At 38.9% G+C, this 20,275-nt stretch overlaps 1 protein-coding gene across 2 annotated transcripts in view; it reads right to left on the bottom strand.

Moving 5' to 3' along the window:
* Positions 1 to 20,275, bottom strand: part of ank2b (ankyrin 2b, neuronal) — a 91,026-nt gene that overhangs the window by 24,550 nt on the left and 46,201 nt on the right. The window contains exons 26-39 of one of the 2 annotated variants that reach the window (XM_067580427.1): positions 19,816 to 19,903; positions 18,218 to 18,321; positions 16,089 to 16,127; positions 14,702 to 14,926; positions 10,659 to 10,813; positions 10,324 to 10,535; positions 9,088 to 9,292; positions 8,899 to 8,995; positions 8,555 to 8,783; positions 7,022 to 7,147; positions 6,706 to 6,828; positions 5,371 to 5,403; positions 5,040 to 5,061; positions 77 to 2,545 (exon numbers count right to left, since the gene is read on the bottom strand). In XM_067580427.1, the coding sequence (XP_067436528.1) occupies positions 77 to 2,545; positions 5,040 to 5,061; positions 5,371 to 5,403; positions 6,706 to 6,828; positions 7,022 to 7,147; positions 8,555 to 8,783; positions 8,899 to 8,995; positions 9,088 to 9,292; positions 10,324 to 10,535; positions 10,659 to 10,813; positions 14,702 to 14,926; positions 16,089 to 16,127; positions 18,218 to 18,321; positions 19,816 to 19,903 (4,127 nt within the window). The remainder of the gene's footprint in view (positions 1 to 76; positions 2,546 to 5,039; positions 5,062 to 5,370; positions 5,404 to 6,705; positions 6,829 to 7,021; positions 7,148 to 8,554; positions 8,784 to 8,898; positions 8,996 to 9,087; positions 9,293 to 10,323; positions 10,536 to 10,658; positions 10,814 to 14,701; positions 14,927 to 16,088; positions 16,128 to 18,217; positions 18,322 to 19,815; positions 19,904 to 20,275) is intronic. The other variant, XM_067580428.1, reaches the window with a different exon arrangement.

Here is a 20,275-nt window from a genome sequence, read left to right as displayed (position 1 = left end):
GGATCAATAAAAAGAGCTAACTCTGAATCCTCAGTGGGTCTACTGAGCCCAAATTCACTCTGCGAAAGCTTCTCACTTGTGGGCTCTAATGTTTCATAGCTGTCATCCCCTATTTTGGCATCAGCTGAGGGAAACACATCTTTTCTAGAGTTCTTTTTGGTCCTCGCTTCTTGCTCCATTTCATCAAATGTTTTTATTTTGGCTGCCATCTTAAACATCTCCTCCTCCGGAGTGAATTTTCTCTTAGCTTCATAGCTGTCTGATGTATCCTCTTCTTCTGGGTCTTCAGGGATGACAGCCGGTTTGAATTGAACAGAGAGGAATGTATAGTCAGGGGGTTTGGGATTTACCTCATAACTTACCTCTTCAGAACTAGGAGTATCAGGGGAGAGGGGACTCTTACCGGAACTTGTCATCTGAGATGTCTGCTCACAACTGTCATCATCAGCACTAGCCTCATGGTCTCGGAGCAGCCTACCACGCAAAGCATCTTGGGGGAAGTCTGTAGCTTTGGAGGGCTCTGGATGGCTAGAGGATTTACTGGGTGGATCTAGTGTTGATGGGAAGGATGGGTAGCTCTTTAGCTCTACAGGGCTGCTCTCTAGGGAGTCATGGGGGGGTGATTCCTTGGTTGGGCTAGGTTCAATGGAGTCTGGGGACTTATGGGAGGAGTTTTCATCCATAAGAGGACTACCCTCTAGAGAGTCTCTGTGGCTTATTGTCAAAGAGTCATCAGCTAATGGACTGAGAGCATCTGAGTCTTGTTTTAAAGGCAGCTCTAAGCTTTCATGACGCTGATAAGAGGATCTAGAAGCTGGAGAACCAACTAAAGGCAATGCTAGCTGACAATCAGGGCTGTCATCATCGCTAAGAAAAGTTTCTACAGTCTCTGAAATTCTCTTTGTAAGCTTTTGAGGTTTGGATGGCTTAGACTCGCTCCTCATAACAGATATGGACTCACTTGTAGTGTGGTCATCTGCAGCCTCGCTGGAAGAGACAGGGAGGGTCAATTCTGTAGACAGTTGGTCACCAGTGGTCCCTACACCAGAGTCTCCAGATTTCTCTGTGTCTTTACTTTCATGTTTGACTGTTGTGGCAGTTTCTGCCGAAGTTTTAGAAGTCTGGTGTCCATTTTTGGGAGAAAGACAGAGACTTTCAGGGCTTGTACCTGGAGTGGCTAGACCCTCATGTTTATAACTGTCCTCAGAGCTCAGATGAGGGGTTCCATCTCCAGGACTGGCACTTAGTGAGTCTGCCGCACCTTCATGTTTTAAGCTGTCAGAGCTATCATCAAGGCCACCATTTCCAAAGTCTACAGTTTCAGTTAGCTCTGAATGGGTGGCAGCAACTGACTTGGTTTCTTTCTCTCTGTCTTGCTGAGTGGTCTCTTCCTTGAGAGGTTTGGAATCCAAAGATACTTCTTTTTCTTGAGAGATTTGTGAGGTTATTGCTTTGGTCATGGACTTTGACTGGATGGTTTCTGATTTTGTGGTTTTCTCTGATCTTGATGCAGTGGATGTTTTGAGCTCAAATAGCCCAGACTTTCTCTTTGAGGGGTCCTGCCCTGTTTGGAATGCTTGCATCAGCTCTTTAACTGACATGGTCTCCTCAAGTTTTTCAGATTCAGCTTTAGGGGACTTGGGAGGGCCCTGCTTTGATTTAGGGCTTTCTTTGGCTTTTGAAGAAGGTTTGCTTATAACAGGCAATTGTGAAGGCTTACTTCCAGTGACCTTTTTGCTCTTTTGCTCTGCTTCTACTTTCTGTTGTAAGGCTTTTACTTTGTCCTTTATTGACCCAATGGGAGTTTCTTCAACCACTGGGGATACAGGTGATGCTGGAGCTGGGGCTGTAGGCACACTTAGAAGAGCACTTGCTTCTGTCGATTCCTCTGCTTGCCCCTGGTCTTTCCCCTTTCTTCTGACTGGCTTTTTAACATCACCAGCTGTGGTTTTTTCTTGCACTTTGGTTGGAGTGGTTGGTTTTGCACTTTTGCGCAGTACAACATCAGTGAATCTTTCTTGGACAACTGGCTCTTTCTTAGCTTTTATTTTAGAGCTTACTGGTGCATCCAGGAGGTATTCTTTGAGATCACCACTGTCCTTTATGGCTTTAGGCCTGGGAGCCCCTCTATTAGCTCTAGTTTCACGCAAGACAGGCTCTTGAATTTCTAAGGCTGCCATCTTTTTGGCCTCCTCTATTTCACTGTCTGAGAGGAGAACCCAATCCTCAGCCATTCTAGCTGCTTTTGCTGCCTCCTCTGCCGCCTCCCCCTCATATGTTCCACTCCTCAGTATCTCACTGACTTTCTCTAGGTCCTCTTTGACTTTCTCTAAGTCCTTTTCCATTATTTCTAATGGCTCTCCAGAAACTTCCTCAGTCCCTTTCTCTATACCACACCCTCCTAAGGAAGGGGATTTCTCTGTGGAGTCTGCGGTCAAGATGGCAGTCATTTTGATCAAATCTTGTTTCATCTCTGACACGTCGGATAGGAGGTCTGGTTCTCGAATCAGCTCTGATTTCAGGACTGATGTCTCCGTCTCTTCATCTTCCATAAGGAAGAAGAACAAGTAAGGAGTAAAGAAAATCAAAAATTCAAATGAAAGGAGACAGACATTGGAGAATGTGGTCAGGACAAAATTGGAGTACACTGCAGGGATCATAGGACAACAAATTCACAATGGGTTCTACATCAGGGTATCAGAGGAATTGGGCTTATACTTTCATATGTCTGTGGACAACTGTGGTAAAGCAAAAGCTAAATAATACTGATGGGAAAGGACATGAGCAGGAAATAACTTGCTTATACACTCAGCGCACCCATACTCACAAGACAAAACTATAGAACAAAACTAAAATACATAAAATAGCTATAACTATGGGACCAGGCAAGAAACCAGTACAGAAAAAAGGACAACAAAGACACAACATTAAGAAATCTCAAGATGAAAATGTCAATGTGATGACAGGCAAAAATGGATTGAAAACAACTGAGAATGCTAGTCGCATCTTTCAAAGAAAGCCAGTGATAACTTATACAACATATGATGATGTGCCGTGCCTTAAATTCTAGACAAGCAGATCAATTCATTTCATAGTCACTAAGGACATCTTGCAGGGAGGGACAGTATTTTAATTCTCTTTGTCCTCCATTCAGTCTTTTGCCTAATGAAATATTTGAAATAACAGAAATGCAAACTAAAATAACACAAAAAACCATAAGCAAATGATGCTGTGTGGGAACATTCCAAAATCGAAGGACAACAACAAAACAACAAATGAACTCTCATTAACAAGACATTACATATAATCATACAGACATTCAAGCACACGCATACACATTTATGTAAGGCAAGTTATTTCCATGCAAAGCAAAGGGAAGTGCTAATGGAAAGATCCAGGTGAAGAATGAATAGAGTGAGTGGAAAGATCAGCGTACAGATTAAATCTACAATTACAGGATAAGAGGTGCTCATGATCAAGAGTTGTTGGTTAATATGCCTCATTCAGTAATGTGGTGAATTCTTGGTTCATTTACACAACTACAACATACAGTATCAGTATCATCTTTTTAATTTCTTCTGAAAACACATACATGAAATTTTAATCAATAGCATATTATCCATGTATGTACAGTATGTTTCATGTGTAACATGTATTGTTTATTATGAGGTTAATTTAAAAGTTCAAGTATACTGTATTTGCCACGTGCTATTTGATTCATTTTCACATTTATACACGAACAAGGCAAGGAGGGTAGAAGGGGAAGGATTCAGATAGGGTGAGAAGGTTGACTACTTTTTGCTTTACCATTATACTAGAGGAGGAATACTTATATTCTGACCTCTAATTTCCTGGAACTGGGTGCTAGCACAATCACTAGCACCCAGTTTCAGGATCTCGGAGCGCAAGCGCACATGGGTGTGAGCAACTAACTTTTGGAATTTGAGCGACCAGAGGTGCTAGGAAAACCCTGGCACAGCATGGCACAGACTAAGAGGCTGCAGCAGGAATGATAGATTATTGGTAAGAAGAAGGCAGTATAAGCAGGTGGAGTCCAGGTGTGCTTCAGTGATGAAAAATCACATCAGCTCCTCTCATCTCCTTTCATAGCTGCTCTCATTCTCTTCCTGCTTCTGTATGATGGCTCCAGTTATTTAACTAACTGTGAAGGATTGGAACTCATACATCCCACGAGCAGTTACAAATGACATTATTGACAAGAGTCTCTCATTGATCTAAGTACAGAGTCTGTCTAAATGTCATTAAATGTTGTATTTTGATGTGCATTCTAAATTTTGAAAAAATATAAAAATTAAGGATACAGAAATCAAAATATGTGAAAGGTTTTTATCTTTATTTTGGAGAGGACTGATTGTGTACCAAAAACCACAAAAATGTTTTGTTGTTTGTTCTGACTCTGCTGGTCTGAGAAGGTAAAATGCAAGCACTTTTATGCCAAAATAGGTAGCCAAATTGCATTGCGTCGCCACTACTGCTGGCTTTTGGCCAGCACAAAATTAGAGGCCATTGTCACATAAAGATCACCACAGTATGAATGAGTTTAATTTTTATGTACATACGTAGATGGCAGTGTTTAACTCTTTCTCCATATGTCCAATCTCAAATTGTGAAGGGGAAAGAGTTAAATTGAAGTTATTGAGGCAGACACAAAATCAGAAAAAAAGGAAAGTAAAAAGTGAAGTTAAGCCTCAGGAGAAACATAACATTGACATGGGAAGGTGCAGGTAAGGCCTATTTGTTTGTGTGACAAGACAAAAAAAAAACAGGAGGCTTAAAGGGCTTTGATAAGATGTATATGGTCTACAAGTAAGCTAAGGGTGAAGCTGGGTGTGTCAGTGTATCAGTCTGGTTATTCCTCTTCACACTCAACTACATTAGACTAATCACCCATACACTGTCACTGTTATTGTCATATTAGTTTGATTAAGAAAGACATGCAGACAGTTGTATTATCATAGAATAGAGACAATTTTTATATATATGTTACGGTGAAAATTAAATAAGAAAAAATGTCTTACATTTCTCTATCGTTCTGCTGGTCTGGAAAAAATATATAGAAAATGCATCACAGTTAGTCTTGTTTCATTCATTGCATATGCCAAATATTCTAAATCTACTACTATTACAACTGCTACTTCAGGAAAAAGTAACAAAGAGGACACACAACACAACAGCAAAAATGGAACATGCCTCCGACACATCACAATCTTATCTGGCACAGTATGTCTAAAATCAAGAAATCTGACTACTTCATGTTTTTTATTTAGTCCTGATGGTAAGACAGTTGACAGGATAGATTGGCAGAGCTAGTTAGTAGAAGAGAGACGGGGAAGCGGTGGCTGCTTTTACCTCTTCCTCTTGCTCTTGGTCTGAATCGGACTCCTTTAGAGAGCAAGAAGCAGCAAGAAGCAGAAAAATGTACAGATAAAAACAACAGCAACATTAAAGGGACAAAAAGACAGAGGGGAATGTATGGTTACCATAGCAACAAAGACAACCAGTCAGTGTGATTTCAGAGAAGGCCAGAGAAATCTTTAACGCTGCAGTAGGCACAATATTTTAATATAAAAATAGATCTATCTTGTTGATCTGAATGATACTTATTTTATTTTTTCTCTCTTACAACATCATAGACTAGCCATGCTGTGTAAAGGGGAGCGGCTGTGGCTCAGGAGGTAGAATGGGTCTTCTGCTAACCATGGGGTTGGTGTTTTGATCCCCCATTCCTCCTGTCTGCATGTCAAAGTGTCCTTGGGCAAGACACTGAGCCCTAAATTGCTCCTAATAGCTCTGTATAAATGCAGCCATTTACCATGTGAATATTATTGGCATTACATTGCATTACCTCTATGTCCATTATTTATTCAGTTTGTTGTCTATAATGAGTACAGCCTTGAAGCTGGCTCACTGGGTAGTTTTCACAGTAAAGCAGCAACCAGCAATATTAAGCAGTAATGTGGGCTAGTCATACAGTAGTATTAGCAGAGTTTGATACTTGGGATGTCAAACATTAAAGGTACCCTGTGGAGTTTTCATGTAAAAAAAAAAGTTATGTTTACAATCAATGTTTCTCACCAGAACTAATTGTATGTATTCTTGAGAACTAATAAATGTGTTGAATGCATTTCCTTCCTAATAAGATATTTGTAAAGCTAAAATACTTTGAAACCTGTATTGTTTATATCTATGTTTGCTAGTCTTTCTTTCTTGCCTTTGCTGACAGATAGCTACGTTTCTTAGCGTGTTACCGCCAACACAATCAGTGGAACAGCATGACACAGTCTGTCATGTGTGTTCTTGTACATGTGCACTAAATAGAAACAAAACAAGGACCTGCTCAAAAAAACACTGCTCCATAGCCTTACAAGTGGTCGAAAATTACTAAGAGTCCCTTGAATATAAGAAATAGAATTCATACTGAAATATTTGAGAATGAAATCATTGAGGTTACGCTTTGGAATTACATTGTAGTAATTAATAAGTAGGAGATTAGCACAGATTACAGAGGGACAGGGTGAATGGGTTGAAAATTGCAGTATAGCCCTGTTTATAAAAGCAACTAGGGCAATTAATTTAAAGTAAAATTTCAATATCCAACAACCAGTTTTACTTACAAGACCTAACAAGATATGGAATAGAAAGTGTCCTCTGTTGTTCAGTCAAACAACAGTGTAATGTCCTCACCTTGCAGTATGATGGGAGGGTGATGTTGAGGTTGCATATGGCATTTTGGGTGAGTGACCTGTAGTTTCTGGGTTCTTTCATAAAGGACAGACGGCCACACGGCTCCTGAGTGTTGTCTCTGATCTACAACAGCCAAACAGTTTAGAATTAGTCAGTTGTTCATCTGGTAAAATCAATGTCGCATACAGCAAGAGCAAGTAAATATGATGATTAAATATGATGAATATCTTTGGCACTTGCCACAATAGCATAAAAGGATTGTGCTTGTTTCTGTGTGAAATGAACAACAAACAAATAAATAAGGAATAGTGCTCACTTTAATGAAGAGTGCTAGTCGGTTCTCCTTAAAGGCAAAGAAGCTGAAGAGATGATGCTGGCCACTTTTGGTGAGGGGAACAAGGTTTCCAAAGCAGTCTGCATAGATAGGCTTGCCTTCAAGGACCTGAGAAAATGTATACAGGGGCTAAATAGCAGTATACAACCAATGGTCATTTTCTTTTTTGTTTAAACCCTAGTATTCCCCTTTACCCCCATCAACCTTTAAATATGTTTTCAGGCGAGAAAGTAACCATGTAGATTCCAAATATGTGGTCAGTTTATTCAAATAACACCTGTTTGTAAATCTGCTGCTACGTTTTCAGAGATGTGATGAACCGCTGGCCACATGAAAGCAGCTGGTCACCTCAGCCCGAGTCCTGGGTCGTCATCCCAGGGAGAAAATGATCCGATGAACTGATCTGTGCAGCTCTTTGGTGATTCACCACTAGTTGTAATGTCTCCGTAGCATTTTTGATATACGATATAATCCTCTTGGAGGATAAATGTTTGAGTCACTCCAACACTGACTCCAACATTTATCTTTCAAGAGGATTATATTGTATATCAAAAATGCTACGGAGACATTAGAACCAGTGATGAATCACCAAAGAGCTGCACAGATCAGTTCATCAGATCATTTTCTCCCCAGGATGATGACGCAGGATTCAGGCTGCTAGCAGCTGAGATGACTGACTGCTTTCATGCGGCCAGCGGCTCATCACATCTCTGAACACGTTGCAGCAGATTTACAACACCCTATGCCAAAACGGTGACAGAAAGTTGAAACTGAAAAAGAGAAAGTTGAAACTGAAAACCAGTGACACTGAAAAATACTGATAGCGTCACTGAAGAAAGACAGACATGAAGAAAAAATCTTAAGATTGACATTGAAAAACATCATGCAAAAAATGTCAAAATAAAATAAGATAATAAGATTGAAAGATTGTAATTTTTTAAAATGCCTTTGTTTTATTTTTCAGTAAAACTTTTTTCAATGCCAATACTTGTTTCAGTGCCAATACATGTTTCTTTTTTCAGTGCAGATTTGATTTTAATGCCAAATTTTATTTTCGATGCCAAAATGTAAATGTCACTGCTCTGGCCCCATACCAAAGTACATATTCCCTCAACAGTATTGGCTCCCTGTCTGCAAATACAAAACCTGCAGGCATAATTTTTGGTGTGATCTTTGACAGTGACCTTTCAATTAACAAAAAAGTCACAAGTTGTCTAAGTCATGCACCTAAAAAATTAGGTAATTTGTTTCTAACGCTGATCTTGACAGGGTTATTCATGCTGTTATAGGTCGATGTATAGATCATTGCTATTGATTGTGTTCAGGGTTAAGCCAAACATCTCTTGCCTTTAGATGGTACAAAATGCAGCTTTTAGGCTTTTAAAGTGAAGTGAGCTACACCCACACATCAAACAATCACTTTAACACTAAGTTAAGTATAGAGCCATTTTTGCCCAATCTTTCTTGGTGAACCTCCATCATGGCATCAGCTGTGGTTGGAGAGACACTCCTCACCTCTACATCCCGGCTGCGGGCCACCTCGGTAAAGTTCTCCTGCTGCTCCAGTGTTTTGTCGATCTTGTCGTCTGTCATGCAGAAGCAGCGCAGGCGGGCCTCAATGGGGTCGTGGGTCTTGGCAAAGATGACAAACTTGGCCATGTAAGGGACACAGATGATCTCCCTGTACACCTGAGTGGAGAAGTTGACAGATTCCTGGACTTGCCGACAGTCTATGAGCCAGAACCTAGAAATCAGAAGGGAATTAGAAAGAACCGGTGAGGTTAGGTGTTTATTGGCTGGTGCATCTGAGTTCAGCAATGGATTTAGCTGTGCTTCATCAAACAATTGTTTTATGTTACCTGGCGGACACATTGGTTGTGAAAGAGACACAGTCATTGATAAATGTTAATGGAGTGGTTCCTGTTATATCCTCCCATTGGGCTGGCGTTGTTCCACCTGAAAATGGACACAAACACATGATTGACAAATTTGAGTACAAGCATGTGTCTGTGGTTAGCCAATGCAGATTCTCAAGTGTGTTCTCTAACCGGTGATACTACAGAGCAGTCGTAAGGTAGGAGTGTCCCCTCCGAAACCATTGAGGACCGGGTCGGAGTTGCTTTTGGGGATAGGGATAGTCATGGTGATGGGTTTATGGAACTTCCTCCTACGGGGCTCCAGCGTGACGATGGGGCTGAAGGTGGCCTTGTTCCCCAGGATCTTCCTCACTACATCCACGTTCACTGGCTGGGCCTGGGAGAGTAGACAGAGTATACAACAATATTAGCCCCTGGGACTAATAAATCCAACAGAGGATTAATGTCTAAGCTATGATCATGCACTGAGGATGGTCACCCAACTCAAATTTTGGCAGCAGTAAACTTTGTACCAGGGTGGTCAACTGACTGATTACAGTTTTTATCATACAACAACCATCTAATCTAACACCCCAGTTAGAAACACTTTTATACACATGGCATGGGTCTACCAAGGGTACATTCCTTTCGGCAGGAAACGGTATCAACCATTTTCCAATGGATCTGGCTCTTTATATCTTAAATGACCTCTCAAGAATTTAAACTCCCAAAAAAGGGTAAATAAAATATAGTTGGCTGGTATGTCTGCTACCAATAAATTGATTTACCAATGTTGGAGAACTCCACAAACTTTGACACTAAACAGATGTCTACTGGATGTTATGTTTCACAAACTTTCAGCTGCTATGATAAATGCAGCTACTTCTACCACTAGAAGTGATTTGTGGTCCACAGAGATGGTATCCTGATGAATTCCCTGACCTCTTTTAAGTTTCACTTATCCAAATATCTTCAAATTTACAAGCTGGATTGGCACAAATTTGGTACAGACAGTCATGGTTTCCAGACAATGAAGTCAAACAACTTTGGGTCTCCTGGGTTTTCATCTAGCGCCATGAGTTTAGCATTTTTTAGTCAGAGTGAAATGTTTCAACATGTGTTGGATTAATTGCCATGAAATATGGTTCATTTATGTTCCCCCCAGGAGGAATTGTAATAAATATGATCCCTTAACTTTTCAGCTATTGTCATCATCATGTCAAGCTTCTGCTGTGTATCCCCCATAGGAAACCTACTTTTTGATATTGGGATGGTTTAACATCCAAGCTCTGAATCTTGACTACAATATCTATCTATATCAACATCTAGACATCTTTAACAAATTTGCACCAGAGTCTGCTACAGTATTCTATGTTAAAACAAATACAACAGATAAATCTTATTACCAAAACTACAATTAACTATTACCTGCAGGCCGACCCTGATCCTCTTGGTGAGGGCGCCCTCAGGAAAAACTGCCTGCACTTGGGGCACAACAGTGCTGCTCAGGATGCCTCCTTCAGGACCAATCAGATTACTATCTTGCTTGATGCGCGACACCACCGCAAAGTATTGTGGGAAATCTCTGGTGATGATACGGCAAATGCGCTTCCTCTCTAGCTCCTCTGGTGTGTCCAGCTCTGGGGCAGGTAAGCAGAGAAGGATAGGTGCGAGGGACACGGATGTTAAGAACAAATTATACTTTTTAGATTTGCTTTTCTCAGCTCATGCTGCAGTCTACTAGTACATCAGCAGAGACTGACCTTCGTCCATGCCATTGAGTATCTGGTTGAGTTCCTCTTGGGTGTATTCACAGTGATGCTCCTTCCAGCTCTCTCCTGTCTCACTCCTTAGGATCACCAGCTCCCGCTCCTTCCCCCGCAGAGCAGCAAAGTGGGGGATCTCTACAATCACTGGACTGGAGGGGTAGATGAAGAAAGTAAGTACAGAATGTCATGGACTATAACAATGTCCTTGTAGACGTGTATGTGTAATTGGGATTGTCATACTTGAGTTCCAAAAAAACTTGATTTGGTATAATTGACTCCTCATTATTCAGTGTTGACAAACATTTTTAAATATATATTGTTTGTACAATGTTCACCTCTGTTTCTATTTCCTTCAGTAATACAAACAATATTTAAGGATGTAACCATGATGCTAAGAAGTTTTGGATGACAGTATGTACTACTTGGATTTCCATCACGCGCACATATCAACATAATCATGCGTGACCTGGGTGACATAACAACACCCAGTAGTCATCTCCTTCTCATCTTTTTGTGCTAGTTATGTACACAGCTAGAATTAGCTTACATTTGATTCTTATTCAGCTAGAAACTATTTTACAAACACATATAGTGTGTATTGTCTTTGTTGGTCTGACTTCAACAATGCTCAAATTGCTCTAGCCTTAACTGCAACTCCAGTACCTTTGGAAATGGTCTTGAATATAATGTGGCTGGGTTGTCAATGGCAGTTTAGCAAAAAAACATCGCTGTTTCACTGAGGCCAATGTGTTGGTGCAGTGACAATAATGCTGCATGGAGCTCCAACTAAAAATGAAGATGCTAATTTGGCAGCAGCACAATGCAACGTCACTCTGCAACATACTTCTTTAGCCATTCAACTATGCACAAGTGCAAAAGGTGAATTCACTTTTAGCGTGTACCTGACAGAATTGTGCCAATTCTAATGTTAACTTTGTCTTCATCGAGGTAGTTTTCCAGATTTGAACTGCTATACAGTGACCTGCTTAACTTAGTTGCTCACGACAATGTAAAACGCTATTTGTGAGAAACAAATTTAAATACGTACCATAGTAAGCTAGCTACAAATGGAAGCAGTGCATTTGGCCATATTGGGGTGAATGTTTCTACTAATGGACAGCAGAGAGGCAGATTATGCTGCAAGAGCTATGAAAACTAAAATAGCTATTGTCAAAACTTGCCATTATCTACAAAGGGTGAGTTACCCAATTTAAGAAAAGTGTTTTCTAGATTCACTATATTTAATGCTAAAGTATTAGTGTCACTTTAATACTTACCTGATGTGCACAATCACAACAAACTAGCTACAACAAATATCTATAAGAAGCATGCTACATTAAGTACAATCCACCAAATGACAAAGACAGCGATTAAAGCATGACTGCTGATATTTTCATGTGATATGTAAATAGTGGTTTGGCCTTACAGTACATGATAATATTTTTTCTTTTTTGTAATTTTTGACATTAAACAATGTTTAAAATTTAAAACTTTATTTAGAACTTCAGTAGCTTCTTGCACTTTGGTGGTTCAAAGTAGTGGTAAGAGAAACTTGTTTGATGTTGGACAGTTTGATGGACTTTGAGATTCCATAATGTGATGTTGACATTTTTCTTTTATATTTTTAAGTTGGCCTTAAAATGGTGAGAAAACTGCAGAGCATTCGATATGTCAAAGACTAGTACTTTGCTTTTAATCCTTCAGAGCTGCACTAAGATACTCTGACGGATTACAACACAGTTTTATTAAATGGGCCTGTTAGTTGGTCAACAACATTTACGTGACAGGAAAAAAAAACTGAGCCAACCTCAGAACCACACCATGCAATCAAATTTCACCTAATTCTATACCTACCCTAACTACTTGGATGCCACACAACCATTTAAATTTCACATGAAAAAGGTTTTTAACACATAACTATTTAGAAAACGGGAGGTATGAAAACATACAATGCCACACACTGAAATACAAAAAGCTTAGCAGAAAAAAAGCATTAAAGAAAACAAACAGCAACATGAAGTTACAGCAATGTGATTTCTAATGGTAATAAGTACCAGTTAAAGTGTAGTACAAGACACTAGTGCAGGCATGGGAGCACAACAACAGAGAGACAATGTAACGTCAAATGGAAGGGTTTGTAAAGGAAAATAGTGAGACCGGCATCCATGGATTGTTTCATATGCAAAACTGTTGATTTGTTTCCACCCTACCCGAGGAATTTTGTCCCCGGCGGGCCGAGCTGGAGGATTCTGCTAACCAAACTCTCTCCCTCATTAAGAGGTGGAGGGGCATTGGGTAGGTGGAGTTTACTGTGTGATCAACCAAGCGTCCATATGCAGCAGTGAGGAAGAAAGAGCACACACAATGTTTTGATTGGGTGCAAAATAGAAGCCTTGGGGACTGATGTGCAAGACCTAAGTGAGATAAACAATGTCATTTTTTTAGCTGCATGTCAATGGAGACCAAAAGTGCACAGAATTAAATAAATAAATAAGAAGAAATTATGAGATAAATAATCATATGAATAAATACACATGAAGTAAATAATGTAACCACAAAATTGTGAAATATTCAATACATTTTAAAAACTCAGCTCAGCTCATTTTTATGAAATGTATTTCATCCTTCTTCTATCCACAATAAAGGAGTTTATTTCAGGTCATTTTTATTACATTCCAGGAGTTTTTATTTCAAAATGCCAGTTTGAAGTTTCTATTTCACAATGCCATTTTTCCCAGTAACTGATTAGAATGTGATTGGTTGTTGCTTTCAATAAACGAAAAGCCAATGGTGTTGTGAAATAAAACAGTCTAACAGGAATATTTTAAAATAAAAAGCTGCTGGAATTAAATAGTAAAAACTTTAAACAAAATCTGTTATTGTGAAAACAAGCAGAAATAATAATGAGCTAATGAACAGAGATTTAAAAATGCATTGGATTATTTCAAAATTTCATGGTTACACAATACTTTAGTATTTAATTACTTTTGAACACTTTGGGCCTCCGTATATGTCAATTTTTTATAGGCCAGTAAGGACATTTTTGAAGTTTCAGATAAACTGTAGGATATGTTTCAAATTCAACAAACAAAAAGTGATAAATTACATCATAATGGGAGTGATCATGTTAAGGCAGAATGTGGCCAGTTTCACTCCAGAGTTTGTACTGCAGACATTTAATATAAACATAATGATAAGAACAACAAATTTCAGTAGCTTTGATCAGGGAGAACCTCTGTCATGTCAGAAATGGATAGATAGTGGATAACCTTGAAAGCCAAAAATGGAATTACATATATATTGGCAACTCAGAGTGTAGTATGAATACTTTTGTTCTATACTGTCTCAAACATTACCAGCAGAGGTCAGACTCTGAGGCTACATATCAAACCAATCATGGTGCAATATACTGGAGGCTTTTCCAGTAAGGGTGGGGACTAAAGGTTAAAAAGAGTTAGACTGCAGCTGTTAAGAAAGAAAACAGGGCATGCTGAAGAGCAAAGATTATCAGATTCCTGCCGCTGGGAAAAGCAAGAGCAAATACAGAAAGAGTTTTAGTAAGGCAGAGGCAAGGGGAAATTAATCTGAAAAAAACGGGCAGCAAGTTGTAAGCGTTTCATTTCAAGGAATACAAATCATAGACGATAGCTTAAATGTAGAGGTAGTGGCACCTCTTCTTCTTGTCTTACTCCTAATCTTCCTGCTTACACCAGGAATATAAAACACTTTTGAAATTCAGTTTTTCCATTTGATTCTATTTCATTTCAAAGGTTGTTGGCATAAAATATCCGAAACTAGACAAAAATGTGTAAGAAGTGAAAAGGCGCAGGTTCCAGCCGACAAATTGTTCTACCGCTAACTAGTATTGAAATGATACTACATCTTCATGTAGTATCAATATACTGTATCTATTGATGGTATCTACACTATTTGACATTTCACCCTTTTTTTGCTACCTCTACATTTTCCTCTTCTCTCTTAATCCTCAACTTTTACGAACTTCCAAGGTATTCATTTATTCCATCATCCATCCTTACCCAAGGAACTGGGCTCCAGAGGGCCCCACCTCGATGAGCCTGCTGGCCAGGCCCTCGCCCTCAACCATAGGGGGCATGGTGGCCAGACGGTGCCTCTTCACCAGCCGGCATGTCACTCGTGTGGGTGCACTACACTTTCTGGGCGGGATGATGATGCGTAGGCCGTTGTGTCGGCAACCTCGCATGGCTCCGCCCCTGGCGTCCACCATGAAGCTGACCAGGAAGCTATGGCGAATCAGAAGATATACATGCAAATTAATTACGTACTGTATATCATTTGACCCCATTAAGTGATGAGAAAGTAGACACCAAACATTAATAAACATACATGTCATATTATGATTAACATGAATGTTTCGTTACTAAAAGAACCCAGTCTCCTTACTCACACTCATCATGCTATTTTTTACTGGTATTGCCATGCAGACAGGGATCTAGAGGGGACATTTTAATAATAATAATAATACTTTTGGTGTCTATTTTCTCAATACTGAATGGGCAAGATGATCAACAGTTCTCTTTAAACTCATCAACTGCATTAAACTTTTTGAGGTTATACTGTAGCTTGAGACTCTTTTGCCTCACACCCCATGCAAAGTGGCAAATATGCACATGGATAACACATCTCAATGAGAGGGAGTATTGGTGTGATGAGGTGACTTTACAATATGATACCATACCAAATGTGATCTTGCTTTTGTAGTGGCTTCAGTAAAGCAAGCATAACAGTGTTTAAAACACACAGAGACATAACATCAGTTATTGTATTCAGCAACACGACCAGCAAAAGTTAGAAGACAAAGACTGTTGTCCTCCATGGCTGTAACATACCTTTTAGTTCAATATGCTAAGCATATACAACTAATCTTCCTGGTTGCCAGACAGTATATCAATCAGATCATTCTTTTCTTAATGAGATCCAAAGTGATTGTCTTGCATGTTGTATAAAATTAACTTACTGAATATTGTTTTATACCAAAGTATTCTTCAGACTAAAACAGAGCATTGGTGGGAATGTTAGTTGAAATGCACAATTCACAAGACATTGTGTGAAATAAACAAATATGTCCTCAACTTTCATCACCTCTTTTTCCTCAGATATCCACATTTTAGTGCTAGTTTTCATCTAAAGCCAAATCACATGATCTATCCATGTGGAGAAATCATCTCTTGACTTGGCATATGGAACCAGGATTAATATTTTGACAATTTTAATCAGATTAAAATAATTTACCACATTGTGGTAAACCCAAGAGAAGTATATGAGGCGATGTCTGTTGAGGACAGTGACACATACACCTCTCCGCCAGGAGAGCACACTGTGAGGGGAGGAAGAGAGTGATGAACATGAGGAGAAAAATGATTTAACCAAGGTGCAGAGGGTCACCTGCTGTGGTCTCCATGATCAGGGCACGGAGAGGAATGGCTAAAAACAACAACCACATCAGACAGAAAGGAATCAAAAGTCAAGCAGAAACAATTCAGAGAGAGTGAAACCCAGAGAGGAAAAACAGCCAGTAGGAATAAGAAGAATAAGGAAAAGAGTCAATTTGTTGTGGAAGACGGCAAGGAGTTAAACAGACTGACATGATAAATTTAATTTTAATACTGTGTATGTGCTGTAGGCTCTTTCCTACTTAATGGAATAGTTACACATTAAGAGAAATAAGCTTATTCACTTTTTTCCCAGAGGGAGAGATGAGAAGATTGATATCAATCTCATCAGTCTGTGTGTTAAATCTGCAGTGCGGAACTTTTACATATAAATGAACATTACATTCAAGCCCTTGCCAAACGAGTTCATACACCAGATAAATCTCTCTGTATTTCACAGTATACCACAGTTTTTAATCTGGTTTCGGGTTTGACATTCCCACACTGGCCAGATGAATGCATGAATGCAGACTTCTGCTGGCCAGGCAGGCTAACTTCTTGTTAGCTCTCTGCTAACTTGAATGTGGATAAAATAATTTAATCAAATGGATCAAATTCTGATAGCGAAACAAATGATTTTGGGGGGGTTGTGTGATGCTCAAAACAATTTATCTACTGTTTTACAGCAGCAACAGTAGTGACAGAGTAGACTACAGCAGAGCCTATGACATAAGCTTGTGTTCTTGTAATTACTCTTACTGCCAGAAGGGGGAGAAAAAAAGTTCCGCACTCCAGCTTTAACTACAGAGCTTGAGTCAGGAAGTGGTTAGCCTAGCTTAACACAAAGACTGGAAGCAGGAAAAAACAGCTAGTCTGGCTTTGACATTCAAAATGCGCCTATCAACATCTCTAAAGCTCGCAAAATTGGGGGCAGTTACATGTTAGAAGTATTTTTTAACGAACAACAGTTTATCAATCTACCCAGAACTTCTGTGCAGTGTCTTCTACTATAGCATGGGTTGTAAGATAGGATCAGTGAATACAGGTTTGGGTATAAGTCACTGTGATGAAAAGACTTTCGGAAGCTGCGTTCCTACATGGAACTCCCCCTACACCACAATTCTTTTACAATTCTTTTTGTGTATAGATTAAACTAGTGAGATGCAAAATGCTGATTAGAAAGCTTTAGAGGTTTGGACAAAGCTAGGTTAGCAGTTTTTTGTGAAAAGCTAAGTTAACCACATCCTGTGCTTAACACACGGACATGCGATTGATATCCATTCCATTTCACTCTAATTTTAAAAAGAAAAGTTTCACATTTCGTGTAGACTCAGGGGAGATGGAACCCACAACTGACACTTCAACGTGAACCCAAAATAGTTTTTCTAGACTATGCCCATGTTTCATAACAGGTGTCACACTTCAAGCTGCTAGGAAGAACTTCTGATTTGCCCCAAGTATGAAGATACTTGTAGACTTTGTCATTAATTTATACTTTTGGGTTCATAGAAATGATGTAGAGAGTCTAAATAAATATACCTATACATTTTAAAACCCAATAGGACTGCAAAAAGTAGAGATTTTGAGCCGTGTCCCCAAAAAATAAATTCTTCATTTTTTTCATTTTGAGATGGGCCTCGCAAACTGCCTTAAAGAGATTGTTCAAAATGTCCCTGTAATTGTGTAAACATATATTGTTTTAGATTTTCGATCTTACTAATTGCTTAATTAGTTGTTTTGCTGCCTAAAGCTGCTTATTAAGAAAACTGGAGGATCAAAGGAGGATTAGGGACAAATTACAAGAGATCAGGCCTTTGTTACAAAATAATAATATGCTAAATGTCTTTTTGTGCCCTAATGAAGAAGTACAACATATTCACAGTAACAGCTGCCAAATAAGACTCCACACTCCACTCCAAGCACTGGCGACGTAACAGATCATTGAAACACAGATTTTAAATGAACGTTAATCAACAAATTAAGAAATAGTGTGATTAAATGTAATTAACTACTTGGAACATAATAGCAGCTCTGCTATCAGGACCTTGGTGAGAATGGGTTAATCTTCTATGCATATTCATGAATTTACAGGATCTGTCTTTTCATTGTTAACCGTCTTTTCTCCACTCTGACTGTACGTACCCAGAGTGAATTGGGCTAGAGGATAAAGCCACGTTGTCCAGGTTCTCTGTACCCCAACTCAGCCGGTACGAATCCCTCTCATTTTCCCTGGCAAGCGACGAAATCTGGAATCAAACAAAGAACCTCTTATTAGATAGAAATTATTGCATCGTATGTAGCAATACTGACTGAAGAGGAGGACATATAATTTAACTATTTCCTGACCAAGAGAATTAAGTTTCTCAATCATTCAGGTCACAGTATATCTAGAAGTCTTAGGCAACAGTTGATGGAGAAACCTTTGTGGGTCATTGACACCGCAATGTTAAGACCTCAGTATGCTTCAAACAAACAGGTTGATACAACATATCGTTCAACCACGTCCAACGGCACAACGAATGGCTACACTCCAAAAAAGCTTGCTATCATAGCCTCCTATTGGCCTCCCTGATCTCTGTCACACAATTACATGTCTTTGTAGACTTGATGAAAAGAATCAGATTATCTGTTTCAGAAAGTTCTGAAAATAAGTTTGTATGAAGCATACTGCTGTCTTAACATCAAACCCATTGAGGTCACGTGTGGGTTGTCAAGTCAGCATCATATGAATTTAGATGAGAAGGGATGTCAGAATGTCATTGTAGCACCAATGAAGCCTCTTGGATAAGAGGAGTTTTGTCTTCAAGACCAAACAAAGTCCAGCAACTTTCGCCTATTAATATGCTTATCAATAATGAACTGAATCACTGAGATTCTTTACGAACATGCTAGGATGATAATCATCATCATAGTTGTCATTCTCAAGACAAAGACAGCAAATTGAGGCAAATTATGACTCAATTCCGTTAGTAATTAAACCTTTAAAAACATACATGGAGACAGCGGACAACCCTGTCTGACCCCTCCTTGATAACTAGATATCTTGAGATAAATAACGACTGTTTTATTACTTGATTGACTATTATAGGTAACTTTTTACCAATTTATTAAAGACCTGCCAAAGTTAATGAACTCCATACATTTATGAACATAGTCCCATCCCACAGGGTCAAAGGCTTTCTCAAATTCAGCTCCGAAAATTATTTTTCATACAAATCAAAAATTTCCAGGAGAATACCATCACCAATAAATCTATGCTCAATAAAGCAATTTTGTTCAATATCAATAATTTTGTGAATAACTCTTTTAATTCTAGTGGCAATACCAATAATTTAGATAGAATTCTAATAATGTTAAGGGTCTATTTTTTTTTTTGATAAATCAGATTTTTGTGCTGTTAGCATCTTGTTTTCAAAGAAGAGAATCAAAGCCTACCTGCTGGGTCTCAGAAAGGCTACCAATCTAAAATGAATAGTTCTAACAGGCTAGAAGGGGTTCTTTAATATAAATATAATATATAGTCTTTTTGGTTGGAATCCCAATTTATTGGCATATCATATATATCATATTTATTGGCATTCACTAAATAAATTTAGTGGACTTTACTAGTTAACGTAAGTAAAGAATAAGTCAATTCTCAATTCAAAATCTTCTCATAGACAACCAGTGCAACTCTTCATACATAATCATACCAACTAAAAATGTATTTCACCTGCTGTGGCAGTTTTTATGTACTGTACCTGCTGACTGGTGAGCATGTCATCCATCATGCATTCATGTTTAGGGGAGTAGTAGCTGTGGTGGGTGGGCGTGAAGGACCTGTCAGAACTGGAGAAGAGAAGAATGAAACAGTTAAGCTAGTCATGAAAATAACTAGAGATAACAGCAGGGTAGGAAATCAATAAGGACTAAAAAGAAAGTTCACTTTAAAGAGTGTCCTACCCCGGATCTCATGACTTTAATGAACATCAATTAGGGAAAATCATGCGATTGAATGAGTGGAATCATTACACTGAAATTAAGATTAGGGCTGGGTATTTTCAATGCTGTGACTAAAACAATACATATGTTTTACATCAGTGTTGTCTTAACACAAATAAGTGTACAGTAAAAAACAAAAAAAAACAGCAAAAAATAAAATAAAATAGTTTTAAGTCAAGAAATATCTAATCAAACACAGAGAAAGAATCTGTTCAAGCA

The sequence above is a fragment of the Thunnus thynnus genome, chromosome 22 (genome assembly GCF_963924715.1).
Source record: "Thunnus thynnus chromosome 22, fThuThy2.1, whole genome shotgun sequence".
Classification (NCBI taxonomy): domain Eukaryota; kingdom Metazoa; phylum Chordata; class Actinopteri; order Scombriformes; family Scombridae; genus Thunnus; species Thunnus thynnus.
Note: the sequence above shows the minus strand (reverse complement) of the source record. Positions and strands in the feature narration are given on the sequence as shown.